We start from the raw sequence: 14,973 nt of genomic DNA, 5'->3' as shown, positions 1-14,973 counted from the left end.
GAGGGCTCATAAAGGGGGGAAGCAGTGCAGATGTGAGAGTGAGTAGGGAAAGGCAGAGGAGGGGAATGCAAAAGGACTCGGGGGTGAGAAGGGAGGCAGAAAGAGGGTAGGTGGGGAGAAACAGGATGGAAGGGGGGGAGGGATCCCGGGAAAAGGACAGAGGAAGGGAGAGGGAGGTGAAGATCAGAGGCGCTAGGAAGGGTAAATGGAGGGAGAGAGGGCGTCATCTGGGAGGGGAAGTCGACGGAAGCCACCTTGGGAAAAGAGATGAAGGCTGTAGAGATGGAGGGTAGGGGGGGGGGGGGTAGGGACACAACGGTGAAGGTACGGCAGAGGGCAGGGGTTGGAGAGGAGAGGAGCAACCACGAGATGAGGGGGATCAAGGCAGCGTGAGGTGTAGAGTACATGGATATGTTCAAGGAATAGGAGCAGATGGGGGAAAGGAATCAGGTCGTAGAGGATCTGCGTGGGGGACGAGAGGCGAATATGGAGGGCACAGCAGAGTGCATGGCACTCGAGGATCTGGATGGACTTATAGAATTTGGGGAGGGGGTGGAGCGGACATCCAGGGGGGACTGGCATAACAGAGGATGGGACAGATTAAGGATTTGTAGGTGTGGAGGATGGTAGAGGGGTTCAACCCCCATGTCCGGCCAGAGAGGAGTTTGAGGAGTCAGAGGCGGTTGTGGGCTTTGGATTGGATAAAGCGGAGATGAGGGCCCCAGGTGAGGTGATGGCCAAGGTAGGTGAGGGTGGGGAAGAAGCGGACAGGACGGGAGTAGATGGTAAGGGAGTCGACGTCCTAAAAAGCACTCAGATATTATACAGCAGAAATAATAGGAGCAGAATGAGAGGGGAATGACCTGCGCTCAGTCTCCTGCAGGATGCGGCCCATCTCGATGAAGTAGGGCATGGCGTAGCTGACGACGGGCTCCTGGTCGTCGATGTCGGTCTCGAGGAAGGCGTTGAGGTACTCGAGCCAGTTGAGCTGCGGCACCTCGGCCTGCAGCTCGGCCAGTGTCAGCTTGCGGTAGATGGCACTCGTGTCGTGCCGGTCCGCCTCCGGCAGCGACGCCTGCGCACAACGGACACACACCAACCCACTCAGCCGTAAACGAGGCACTGTCCCGTATGTTCCACCCAGCTACAGATTTACCTCAAGAATTCGTCCCTTCATCGTCGACTTATCTCGTACAGACAGCTTGTGTTCCTACCCAAACCCCTCTTGTATAGGTAATTAACACGCTAACGACACACTTATCGTTATTGTCTATTCAACTCTCTGTTCATATCAATAACCCCTTCAACAACATCCTAATAATGTCACAAAAAACCACAAAATCTCCAATTGTACAATTGGACTAGCTCAAACGTCAATTTGGAACCCCCATGTACTGACCGTCAAAAAGAAAACTCGTAACAGACTAAAACTGCTACTGGCCGAACGTGGGAATTAAATCTCACGACCATTATAAATATCTACAACACCCTCATCCATCCCGTCCCGAACCATGCGTATTACACGCACTCTATTCGCTTTCTATATCCGATCGCGCTCCCCTGTACCAGGTAATAAAGTTCCCACAACATCTTTACACTCGGAATACCTTCGGCAGTCTTTTATCGAATTCCTTGACCACACTGCCTCCCCGTGTCATTAAGAACGTCGTCCTTTCTGTCGCCACATCCAACCTTCTCCATACACTCCACATACTTTTTCAGGGTAATTTTAACAGCCTTTATCGCCCAGATCAATAAATAAATTTGAGATCTAGCCGTGTTGTCAAATATAGCCTGCCCCATCTCTTCCTTTTCGGAAAGAAGGGTCCAATCCACTCTTTCCAGTAAGACTGCAGTGATAGGACCTACATACACCGACTTGACCCTTCCCAACATTTATCCCACATACTTTTTATGTAAATCTTTCTGTTCATCTGAAACTAAATCCCTGACATAGCAAGTCACTAGGAACGAACCTATTACATCATAATCTCTACAGGACTGAAAAACATTCACATAACAAGAATGTCACCAAACTTCAACCATTTCTTTTCTTCTAAGAAAAGTTGTTTTAAGTATTTATATTTGTTTTTATTCAAACATTGAAACGCATCAACTAGCCGTTATCCAGCCTTCCTCCTAGCGAGGGAATATAAATTTCAAATAAATAAAAAAAGACAAAAATTCTGCTTCTATCTCCGTTTTAGTTGTTTTTCAATCTTGAATGTTAAAATTGATACGTAGATTTACTGTAACAGCTACTAGTCACAGGTTATTGGTACTTTCCTTAAATTTAATTTATACTGAGTGAAGGAAAACTCCACCGAAAAACTTTCAGAGGCTGTTCAAGGATGCCTTCCGATTATTTCGGTATAAAGGGTTCACTGTCTCCGACGGAGCGTTACAGAGTGATAATGTGATTATGGTTTACTCGGTTTGTTATCGCTATCACACTTGTTTCTGTGAAAATACATTCACAACAGTGAAGAAGCCTGTAATATGCAATAACCAAAACGTATAACACAAAACAGCATAATGGGAACAAAGAGTACTGTGATGTGGTTGCCGTCTCGGGGATAGTCCAGCACAGTGTCGTTGTGCTGCTCTCTCATTGTATTCAGTTGGCCCACACACGAGCTGCATATCGGCCAAATCCTCATCAGTAAACCTATCCGTAGTACTGCGATATATCACTATTAATGCACAACTAACACGGCCGAGAAACAAAACCCTACATTGAACGGATCAGTACTGAATGCAGACTTGAGGGCAACGAGGTAAGTAGCGCTTTATTGTTCTCAACCAACACTAGGCACCGTGAGCAAAAGGAAACAAGACACACAGCGAATACCATCGATATTTGCAGTGTTGTGCACTATTTTCAAAGCAATGAGGATAAAAAGTTAATTGGAACAAAATGCAATAACTCTGTAATGAGTCGCCGGCGACCGAAGGTCCCTTGCAATAAAATACTCAGAAGGTATCCCTGAATAACTTCTGACAGTTTGGCGGTGGAGTTCTGGTTCACCCTGTAGATTTTTTGAGCCATAAACCTCAGCCTCAGGCGACCATAACAATACAATCACATTTAGACCAAATACACTTTGATTACTTTACATTTTTGTTTCTTGTTTTAGCGCTTATTGTAGGAGAAAAGCAAGCTCAGTATAGCCGAGTCGACTGTGCTGTTGTTAATACCCATATTTAAGAAGTCAGTCATGTTATTCGTCATTCGTCACTAGCAAATCATTACTCACTGTATAAATAGTCACTATGCACTAAAACTAAGATTCCCTTCAAATCTACTAACGTAGATGCATCGACAGTAACTCATACAAAAGTTGTTACATTGATCCGCCATCGTAGTATTAGTATCAAGTGGCGGTCAAACAGTACATTTATACGTGACAAAACTTTGAACAGCACACTTGCGTAGTCAAATACTAAATATGAGACTCTCTGGAAATTTATGAGATTGTCAGCGCGGACAAGTGGAAATGAACAACAAGCCGGCAAAACCATCAGCCGAAGCGCATTTACCAAAAGCGTTGTCCTATCTTATGCTGTTACTGTCACAGTAAAACAGCTGCGATGACTCTTACTGTCTTCGAAAGTCGTTTGTGATCGTTTCAGGAGAGGAATCAGTGCGTCAGCTTAGCTCGTTGCAGTGGAGCTTGATTCCTTGTGGCAAATTCAATACGTGTTGCAAGAACCTTTTATGTAATCTAAACTATCTGATGAAAAATATCGCCGGCCAGAGTGGCCGAGCGGTTCTAGGCGCTATAGTCTGGAACCGCGCGACCGCTACGGTCACAGGTTCGAATCCTGCCTCGGGCATGGATGTGTGCGATGTCCTTAGGTTAGTTAGGTTTAAGTAGTTCTAAGTTCTAGGAGACTGATGACCTTAGAAGTTAAGTCCCATAGTGCTCAGAGCCATTTGAACCATTTTTGAAAAGTATCCGGACACCCCTACGTAATGCGGATTTAACCACTAGATGTCACTGGAGGCAGACCCGCCGGTATAATAGCAGGCGGGAGGGGGGGGGGGGGAGGGGGGTATTGCGTGATCAATAAAGAAGCAGAAACAGTAGTATCAGTCAGGCTGGAGATGTCAGTGATTTCGAACCCGGACTGCTTGTTGGATATTACCCGACTAGCAAATGCATCAAGGAAGGTTTTGACCCATATAGACTGAGGTGACAAAAGTCATTGTATAGCGATGTGCAAAAAGACAGGTTGCAGGAGCATCGACTAAATGAGGTATAAAACGGCAGTTCATTGGTAGAGTTGTCATTTGAGCTCAAGTGACTCATGTAAAAAGGTTTCCGACGTGATTGTGACTGCATGACAGGAATTAACATACTTTGCACGCAGAATGGTGTTGGAGCTAGAGGCATGGGACATTCTCTTTCGGAAATCGATAGGCAATTCAATATTCCGAGATCCACATTGCCACAAGTGAGCCGGGAATATAAACTTTCAGGCAGTACCTCTCACCACGGACAATGCAGTGAGCGACGGCCTTCACTTAACGACCGAGAGAAGCGGCGTTCGCTTAGAATTGTCAGTACGAACAGGCAAGCAACACTGCATGAAATAATTGCATAAATCAATATGGGACGTGTGAGGAACGTATCCATTACGACAGTGCGGCGTAATTGGGCTTTAATGGGCGATGGCAGCAGACGACCGACGCGAGTGCCTTTGTTAACACCACTACGTGGCCTGCAGCGATTCTTCTGGGCTGGTGACCATATCGGTTGGACCCTAGACCACTTGAAAACCGTGGTTTGGTCGGATGAGATCCGATTTCAGTTGGTGAGAGCTGATGGTATGTTTCGAGTGCGCCGCTGACTCCACGAAGCCATGGACCCAAGTTGTTAACAAGGCACTGTGCAAGCCGGTGGTGGCTCCGTAACGGTGTAGGCTGTGTTTACGTGGATGACAATGTGCTGCGTCACCGGGACATAATTGTTCGCGGTTGGTTTGAAGGACATTCTGGACAATTCGAACGAATGATTTGGCTAATCAGATCGCCCGACATGAATTCCATGAAACACTTATGGGACGTGGTCGAGAGGTCAGTTCGCGCACAAAATCGTGTAACAGCAATCCTTTCGCAATTATGGGCGGCTGTAGAGGCAGCATGGCTCAATATTTCTGCAGGAGACTCCCAACGACTCGTTGAGTCCTTTGCAAGACAAGTAACTGCTCTACGCCGGGCAAAAGGACGTACGACACGACGTTAGGAGATATCCCATGACTTCTGTGACCTCAGTGTAAAGCTGTCCAAGTCGTCTGCCAGTATGATGCGAAAACGTAAAGGAACAATCATAGTTAAACAAAGATTAGACAGACCTCATACACTCCTGGAAATCGAAATAAGAACACCGTGAATTCATTGTCCCAGGAAGGGGAAACTTTATTGACACATTCCTGGGGTCAGATACATCACATGATCACACTGACAGAACCACAGGCACATAGACACAGGCAACAGAGCATGCACAATGTCGGCACTAGTACAGTGTATATCCACCTTTCGCAGCAATGCAGGCTGCTATTCTCCCATGGAGACGATCGTAGAGATGCTGGATGTAGTCCTGTGGAACGGCTTGCCATGCCATTTCCACCTGGCGCCTCAGTTGGACCAGCGTTCGTGCTGGACGTGCAGACCGCGTGAGACGACGCTTCATCCAGTCCCAAACATGCTCAATGGGGGACAGATCCGGAGATCTTGCTGGCCAGGGTAGTTGACTTACACCTTCTAGAGCACGTTGGGTGGCACGGGATACATGCGGACGTGCATTGTCCTGTTGGAACAGCAAGTTCCCTTGCCGGTCTAGGAATGGTAGAACGATGGGTTCGATGACGGTTTGGATGTACCGTGCACTATTCAGTGTCCCCTCGACGATCACCAGTGGTGTACGGCCAGTGTAGGAGATCGTTCCCCACACCATGATTCCGGGTGTTGGCCCTGTGTGCCTCGGTCGTATGCAGTCCTGATTGTGGCGCTCACCTGCACGGCGCCAAACACGCATACGACCATCATTGGCACCAAGGCAGAAGCGACTCTCATCGCTGAAGACGACACGTCTCCATTCGTCCCTCCATTCACGCCTGTCGCGACACCACTGGAGGCGGGCTGCACGATGTTGGGGCGTGAGCGGAAGACGGCCTAACGGTGTGCGGGACCGTAGCCCAGCTTCATGGAGACGGTTGCGAATGGTCCTCGCCGATACCCCAGGAGCAACAGTGTCCCTAATTTGCTGGGAAGTGGCGGTGCGGTCCCCTACGGCACTGCGTAGGATCCTACGGTCTTGGCGTGCATCCGTGCGTCGCTGCGGTCCGGTCCCAGGTCGACGGGCACGTGCACCTTCCGCCGACCACTGGCGACAACATCGATGTACTGTGGAGACCTCACGCCTCACGTGTTGAGCAATTCGGCGGTACGTCCACCCGGCCTCCCGCATGCCCACTATACGCCCTCGCTCAAAGTCCGTCAACTGCACATACGGTTCACGTCCACGCTGTCGCGGCATGCTACCAGTGTTAAAGACTGCGATGGAGCTCCGTATGCCACGGCAAACTGGCTGACACTGACGGCGGCGGTGCACAAATGCTGCGCAGCTAGCGCCATTCGACGGCCAACACCGCGGTTCCTGGCGTGTCCGCTGTGCCGTGCGTGTGATCATTGTTTGTACAGCCCTCTCGCAGTGTCCGGAGCAAGTATGGTGGGTCTGACACACCGGTGTCAATGTGTTCTTTTTTCCATTTCCAGGAGTGTATACTGACAGACAAGGACCATCGAACACTGCGGACGGTGGTTATAAAAATCGCATGACACCAGCAGAAGGAATCACCCGTGAATTCCAAAGATTTCACAGGTCCAGCTAGCACGGTGATTCTGGGTAGGGAGTTAAAAAGAACAGGTGGAGGTCCTCATAAGCCACATATTTCCATAGTCAGTGCTAAGCCGTGCTTGAGGTGACCGGATACGAGTGACTTGGAGTGATGCATCGCTCTACAGGTGTATCAGAAAGGATGGCGCAAACTTAGACGGCGAAAAGTACACGATAATAGAAGCACATATGTCCCAGTAAACACTGGTCCGCAAACGAGCCGCTTGCGAGATAATCGTGACTGTATGGTTCCAAGCCACCACTGACGTCATTGTAAACGTCGCCATAGTTAGTACACATTAATTTGAAACTTAGACTTTACTATTGGGTTGCGCATCGCAATTAGTTCACATTTCACGTATGGGGTACCTGTTAAAGGAGGTGTTCGAAGTGTTTTCCTTGTATCTGGATGCAATACTGTGCCCGTCTCTGTAATGAATTTCGTATCCTTTCGAAAACCCTTGGATCATTCCGGAATTCTTGACAAGCATGTACAACTCTCTGCTCCAGTTCTTCAACAGTGTAAACGGGTGTGCTGTACACTTTGCTTTTGACGTGACCCCAGACAAAAAATTCAAAGGATTTAGATCAAGTGATCTTGGAGGGCCCGCATCTCGTGGTCGTGCGGTAGCGTTCTCGCTTCCCACGCCCGGGTTCCCGGGTTCGATTCCCGGCGGGGTCAGGGATTTTCTCCGCCTCGTGATGGCTGGGTGTTGTGTGCTGTCCTTAGGTTAGTTAGGTTTAAGTAGTTCTAAGTTCTAGGGGACTGATGACCATAGATGTTAAGTCCCATAGTGCTCAGAGCCATTTGAACCATTTTTTGATCTTGGAGGCCAAGGTACAGGTCCGCCTCGACCTATCCATCTTTGGCCGTATATGCGCGTTAGATGCCGTCTCTCACCAGCAGCAAAATGAGCCGGAGCTCCATCATGCATTTACACATACTCTGACGTTACTGAACGGGAACATCCTCAAGCTATCCTGGAAGATGACGCCGCAGAAAGCTAAGGTACCTCCGTCCATGAAGTTGTGGTGGAAGAATGTGTGGCGCAATGAGTTGATCGTCCAGTACTCCTAACCACACATTCAGTGAGAAACGTTGCTGTTGTGGTGATTCGTGAACGGCATTTGCGTAAGGGGGAAACCGGACGACGTTACAAACAATGCCGTCAGTGGCGGCTTGGAACCATACTGTCTTGATTATCTCGCAAGCGGCTCGTTTGCGGACACGTGTTTATTGGGACATTCGTGCTTCAACACTACTGGCCATTAAAATTGCTACACCACAAAGATGACGTGCTACAGACGCGAAATTTAACCGACAGGAAGAAGATGCTGTGATATGCAAATCATTAGCTTTTCAGAGCATTCACACAAGGTTGGCGCCGGTGGCGACACCTACAACGTGCTGACATGAGGAAAGTTTCCAACCGATTTCTCATACGCAAACAGCAGTTGACCGGCGTTGCCTGGTGAAACGTTGTTGTAATGCCTCGTGCGTACCATCACGTTTCTGACTTTGATAAAGGTCGGATTGTAGCCTGTCGCGATTGCGGTTTATCGTATCGCGACATAGCTGCTCGCGTTGGTCGAGATCCAATGACTGTTAGCAAAATATGGAATCGGTGGGTTGAGGAGGGTAATACGGAACGCCGTGCTGGATCCCAACGGCCTCGTATCACTAGCAGTCGAGATGACAGGCATCTTATCCGCATGGCTGTATCGGATCGTGCAGCCACGTCTCGATCCCTGAGTCAACAGACGGGGACGTTTGCAAGACAACAACCATCTGCACGAACAGTTAGACGACGTTTGCAGCAGCATGGACTATCAGCTCGGAGACCATGGCTGCGGTTACCCTTGACGCTACATCACAGACAGGAGCGCTTGCGATGGTGTACTCAACGATGAACCTGGGTGCACGAATGGCAAAACGTCATTGTTTCGGATGAATCCAGGTTCTGTTTACAGTATCATGATGGTCGCACCCGTGCTCGGCGACATCGCGGTGAACGCACATTGGAAGCGTGTATTCGTCATCGCCACACTGGCGTATCACCTGGCGTGACGGTATGGGGTGCCATTGGTTACACGTCTCGGTCACCTCTTGTTCGCATTGACGGCACTTTGAACAGTGGACGTTATATTTCATATGTGTTACGACCCGTGGCTCTATCCTTCATTCGAAACTCTACATTTCAGCAGGATAATGCACGACCGCATGTTGCAGGCCCTAACGGGCCTTTCTGGATACAGAAAATGTTCGACTGCTGCCCTGGGCAGCACATTCTCCAGATCCCTTACCAATTGAAAACGTCTGGTCAATGGTGGCCGAGCAACAGGCTCGTTACAATACGCCAGTCACCACTCTTGATGAACTGTGGTATCGTGTTGAAGCTGCATGGGCAGCTGTACCTGTTCACGCCATCCAAGCTCTGTTTGACTCAATGCCCAGGCCTATCAAAACCGTTATTATGGCCAGAGGTGGTTGTTCTGGGTACTGATTTCTCAGGATCTATGCACCCAAATTGCTGAAATCACATGTCAGTTCTAGTATAATATATGTGTCCAATGAATACCCGTTTATTACCTGCTTTTCTTCTTGGTGTAGCAGTTTTAATGGCCAGTAGGGTATTATCGTGTACTTTCAGCCTTGTAAGTCTGCACCATCCTTTTTGATACGCCCTGTATACCCTGCCGCAATCCGATGGAAAAAGTTTGTGTTTAACGAAAGCCTGGAGAACGTTACCTGCCATCATAATTATGTTGTGGCAGCTCTAAAGTACGTGTGAGGTAGTGTTACAGTATGGTTTTTTTTCGTTGTTAAAGTGTGGTTCCGTTATTGCGCTTAAGAAAAAACTAAATAATGAAGTATTTGAACTTATTTTACAGCACTGTGTACTACATACAGTAGAGGAATAGTTTGGGGATGATGTCTGTCTGCATTAGCATGACTTTGCATCCCGTCCTAAAATAGTATATATGAGGCTATAGTTTGTGGATAATAACATTCCCGGCATGGACTAGCCTATGCAGAGTCCCGGCCTAAACCGAATGGACTATATTTGGGATAAACTAGAACGTCGAATTCTCTACAGACTACAGCGTCCAACATCACTTCTCTGGTTTCGGCTCTTGGGGATCATTGAACTGGCATTCCTATACAGACATTTACACACTTCACCGAAAGTATAGGCAGCAGAGTTCAAGCTGTCATAATGGCGAACGGTATACGCGCTCCGTTCACTGATATCTACCCGGCTATTTTTGAATAGATGGTATATAAGCTGTGTTCAGAAAAACGTGCAGCGTCGTAGGGAGAACACGAACACAGACGGATCTCAGATCGACCAGACCATCGCACTGAACGTTACGCTTCAGACACGTGCGTTCCAAAAGTCTGATCTTTAAGGTGGGCATTTCATGCCGATTGGCTAGGGTAGGTTTGTCAACCAGCCATTTCCTGAGGCAGCTAAAACTGTTTACTATCTGTTGCCGTAGTGAAGCAACTTCTACCATCCAGTATGGTGCATTGACAATAACGATGTAAACCTCTGCATTCTGATCTGAAAATGAATCTGAAATGACCTGAAACTAGTTGTAAAGTAAAATTTCACTCAGTAACTTGTTTCAGCTTTGGTGTAGCTATAAATAAAATAATACTCAGCCACAGTGCTAAAAAAATCCATGAGGTGTAAGTTTAGTTCAGTGAGAAAATTTCATTAAGCGAGTCGTTCCGCTTTGATGCAAATAAAAATCAGATAATACTCAGCCACGGTGTTAAAAAAATCAATGATAAATAAGTTTAGCTCAGTGAGAAGGGTGGTTGTAGAAAATTCGCTTTACCACAGCTAACAATTTCGAGGTGAGAGGCCGTCGTCGATGAACAAAAATATTTACTAATGTTTCGTTCCTATCTGCGAGAGTTATCTTCAGAGGTGAAATGGAAATTGCAACTACCGTTTTGTCTCTAAGGACGTCCGGAAATTTTAACTGAAGTAAACACCGACCATGAAAGTCTTCATTGTATCATTTTCCCTTAGTCTTTGACTTTAAGTTTGTGATTGTTTCGTGGAGGTTCATAACTGATGAAATAGTTGTCAATGAGTCCTCGTCGTTTGAAAGACCCGTCATTGTGACATACCTAAACCTATTATAGTGTTGACCTGCTTATAACTCATCTGAGTTTCTCGTTATTTGCACATTACAGGAATCGCAGGAAATGTAGCACAGGCAATCCGCACTAATGCAATAAAAAATAAAATAAAAAGGAGTATGAGACATGGACCTTCGGTGTTTGCAGCTTCATTTAAAGAAACTTAAAAGATTTTGGACAGATTTTTTTTCCAAACTGTACCTTTTGTTTTGATTGAGGGGATTTCCGAAAACGACTGCACCTCAAGAGAAGGCCCAAGGCGTTGTGTGGTACGCGGAAACGAAGTCATCCATTGCAGTCCAAAGAAATTTCCGATGTGAATTTCAAAAGGAGCCACCAGACGTTAAGACAATGAAGTCTTGCTATGGCAAGTTCCTACCCACAGCGAGTGTGAACAGACTGTCATGTTCTGGCAGCAAACGCACATTTGATAAAATCGTAGAGGTGAGAGAGATTTTCCAAACACGCCCAACAAAGCCAGTTCAACAAGGTTCTCAAGAGCTCACCATCCCTCTCTCAACAGTTCACAAGCTACGGCATGAAAGACTTCGCTTAGAAGCTTCAAAGGTAAAATTGTGCAATCACTGAAGTGAAATGACTTCACCTCGAATTTGCTATTGAGATGCTAAACTGGATCGGGTAAAACCTGAACTGTCTACGAAATACTGTTTTTCACTGACGAAGGAACCTTGCACACATGTGGGAAGGTTATTCGCACATCATTCGCATCTGGGGTTCGGAAAACATCTAAAATTTTCGGGCACAGGAGAATGTTAGAAGTGCATTGACGAAAGGTGGCATAGATGGGTCATTTTTCTTCGTCGAGAAAACAGGAACAGTCAATAAAATTCTTCTGGGCTACTGACTGCATAGTCAATATGTAAAATTGTTCGACTCAGCTCAACACAAAGCGCTAAGGAAAGTCACTGGCAACAGTGGCCGAAACGTCGCACTATTTTTTATATTGACAATGCGGTCAACAGCCCAGAAGAATTGTATGACAGTGACAATGGCCGCCGAAGACTGTGCTTACAGTAACAGGAACAGTTTCTCTGCACATGCTTCTCGCTGTCGTTCAATTCCTTCACCTTCAGACAAAAGCGATCTTCCAACAGGATGGTGCACTACCGCACTGAAGTTTACATGTTCTTGAGTTCCTGAACCGAATATTTCTATGGGGATGAGGAACACATGATGGACCACCAAAGCGGCCACGCGATCTCCAGGCATAACTGTCTCTGCATTTTCTTTCCACTGGTGTTAAGTGGAAGACATTGTGTATCTCCCGCCTGTACGTGATCTCGGTGACCTCCGCCTAAGAATTATGGATGCAGTAACGTCCATCATCCCATACATACTGGAACGCACAGGGATTGAGACAGAGCATCGTCCAGATATTTTACATGTTACGAAAGGAGCCCACATAGAAGCGCATTAATTTACACAGGTCTGCAACATAAAAATTTTCAAATTTATTAAGTGACTTTTATAGTGTTTTCAGCGCTGATTTCGGGAAAAATAGTGAAAAAATTCGATCACGTACAGTTATTTCACAAACTGCTTGTCAAAATGGTTCAAATGGCTCTGAGCACTATGGGACTTAACTTCTGAGGTCATCAGTCCCCTAGAACTTAGAACTACTTAAACCTGACTAACCTAAGGACACCACACACATCCATGCCCGAGGCAGGATTCGAACCTGCGACCGTAGCGGTCGGGCGGTTCCAGACTGTAGCGCCTAGAACCGCTCTGCCACCCCGGCCGGCCAACTGCTTGTCTAGTTTTAGCTTTTTGCGAATTTCAGCACTCTGGTGATTTTGAATTTTGGTTTTTAGGATCTCCATAAACTGTTATTTAGCCGTTTTTATCCTAGACATACGTAAAATAAAGAGTAATTAGGAGAAACCAGCAGTACTCTCATGTCAGTGCCTGTCTCTCACGCTGCCCCTTCCGCCGTCATCACCAAGCAGTGAGCTTCTGCTATTGTCCTTCAGTTCACAGCACCTCTTCACTTTGTGCTGTTCACATGTTGCTGTTACTAGTGCTTTAAAGTAGTGACTGTTTTCTTGTGTTGTGAAGTTGTTTTCTGGACTATGGAAAATGGCTACCAGAGGATGTATAAACTCGTCAGAGTGCTTCTGCTACATTTATGGTAACTATACCGTCAAAAAGCAACAAAGAAACACTTCCGATTTTATGGAAAAAGTATATTTCGCCTGTTTTGGTATAAAATTAGGCGATCAAGATAAGCCTTGGGCCCCACACAAAGTTTTTTCAGTGTGTGTTGAAGAACTTAGGCAATGGTTTCAACGTAAAAAGCAGTCCTTACGTTTTCGAATACCAATGGTTTGTAGTGAGCCCAAAAATTATAGTGATGACCGCTATTTTTGTTCTTGCAACGTTCGAGGTTTCAATTTGAAAAACAAAAAGGATATTTCTTACCCTAACACTCAATCAGCCATTCGCCCTGTTCCTCAATGGACCTGAAGCATTAAAGTTCATTTTCTCCACTCACATCTTGACTACTTCCCTGCAAGCCTTGGTGATGTAAGTGAAGAGCATGGCGAAAGATTCCACCAAGGCATCAAAGAAATGGAAAGAAGATATCAAGGAAGGTGGAATGTCAACATGATAGCGGACTACTGCTGGGTGATAAAAAGCGATGATTCTCAACGAGTCCACAGCTTCGACAGAAAGCGAAAGCGTTATTATAAGGACTTATGAGCTTATAGAGAAATGAAAGTATACTGTAAATGTAGTTTAGAACATGATTCATAAATAAAATTGTATAACGTTGGAAAAATGTGATAAATTGCTTAAATTTTGTTATTATGCCCAAAAATACTCCCTTTTTGTGAGAAAACCTGACGTGATAGAAAAATATGAATTGCATTTCTGAAATCAGCGCTGAAAAAGTACCGGGTGATCAAAAAGTCAATATAAATTTGAAAACTTGATAATCCACGGAATAATGTAGATAGAAAGGTAAAAATTGACACACATGCTTGGAATGACATGGGGTTTTATAAGAAAAAAAAAAACAAAGTATTGCTAGACGCGTGAAAGATCTCTTGCGTGCGTCGTTTGGTGATGATCGTGTGCTCAGCCGCCACTTTCGTCATGCTTGGCCTCCCAGGTCCCCAGACCTCAGTCCGTGCGATTATTGGCTTTGGGGTTACCTAAAGTCGCAAGTGTATCGTAATCGACCGACATCTCTAGGGATGCTGAAAGACAACATCCGACGCCAATGCCTCACCATAACTCAGGACATTCTTTACAGTGCTGTTCACAACATTATTCCTCGACTACAACTATCGTTGAGGAATGATGGTGGACATATTGACCATTTCCTGTAAAGAACATCATCTTTGGTTTGTTTTACTTTGTTATGCTAATTATTGCTATTGTGATCAGATGAAGCGCCATCTGTCGGACATATTTTGAACTTTCGTATTTTTTTGGTTCTAATAGAACCCCATGTCATTCCAAGCATGAGTTTCAAATGGCTCTGAGCACTATGGGACTTAACTTCTGTGGTCATCAGTCCCCTAGAACTTAGAACTACTTAAACCTAAGTAACCTAAGGACATCACACACATCCGTGCCCGAGGCAGGATTCGAACCTGCGACCGTAGCGGTCGCGCGGTTCCGGACTGCGCGCCTAGAACCGCTAGACCACCGCGGCCGGCATGAGTTTCAATTTGTACCCATCTATCTCATCTATCTACATTATCCCGTGATTTATTCAGTTTTCAAATTTATACTGACTTTTTTATCACCCAGTACATAAAAGTGAGTTATCATATTTCAAACAACTTCCAAAAAATATTTTTTTGCAGGCCTGTGTTTTTTTTTTTTTTGTACAAAACTTTTAGAGTTACTTTACATGAGGGTACAAACCACAAGTATCTATGT

The 14,973-nt window shown here is 46.0% G+C and overlaps 1 protein-coding gene across 1 annotated transcript in view; it reads right to left on the bottom strand.

Annotated features, from left to right (window-relative positions):
- The window catches only part of LOC124606813 (neprilysin-1-like), a 535,942-nt gene that overhangs the window by 86,774 nt on the left and 434,195 nt on the right, over positions 1–14,973 (bottom strand). Inside the window, exon 7 of the mRNA XM_047138881.1 lies at positions 864–1,075. Within this exon, the coding sequence (XP_046994837.1) occupies positions 864–1,075 (212 nt within the window). The remainder of the gene's footprint in view (positions 1–863; positions 1,076–14,973) is intronic.

This window comes from Schistocerca americana, chromosome 3, assembly GCF_021461395.2.
Source record: "Schistocerca americana isolate TAMUIC-IGC-003095 chromosome 3, iqSchAmer2.1, whole genome shotgun sequence".
NCBI classification, from domain to species: domain Eukaryota; kingdom Metazoa; phylum Arthropoda; class Insecta; order Orthoptera; family Acrididae; genus Schistocerca; species Schistocerca americana.
The sequence above is the reverse complement of the archived record's forward strand: the minus strand, read 5'-3'. Positions and strand labels throughout refer to the sequence as shown.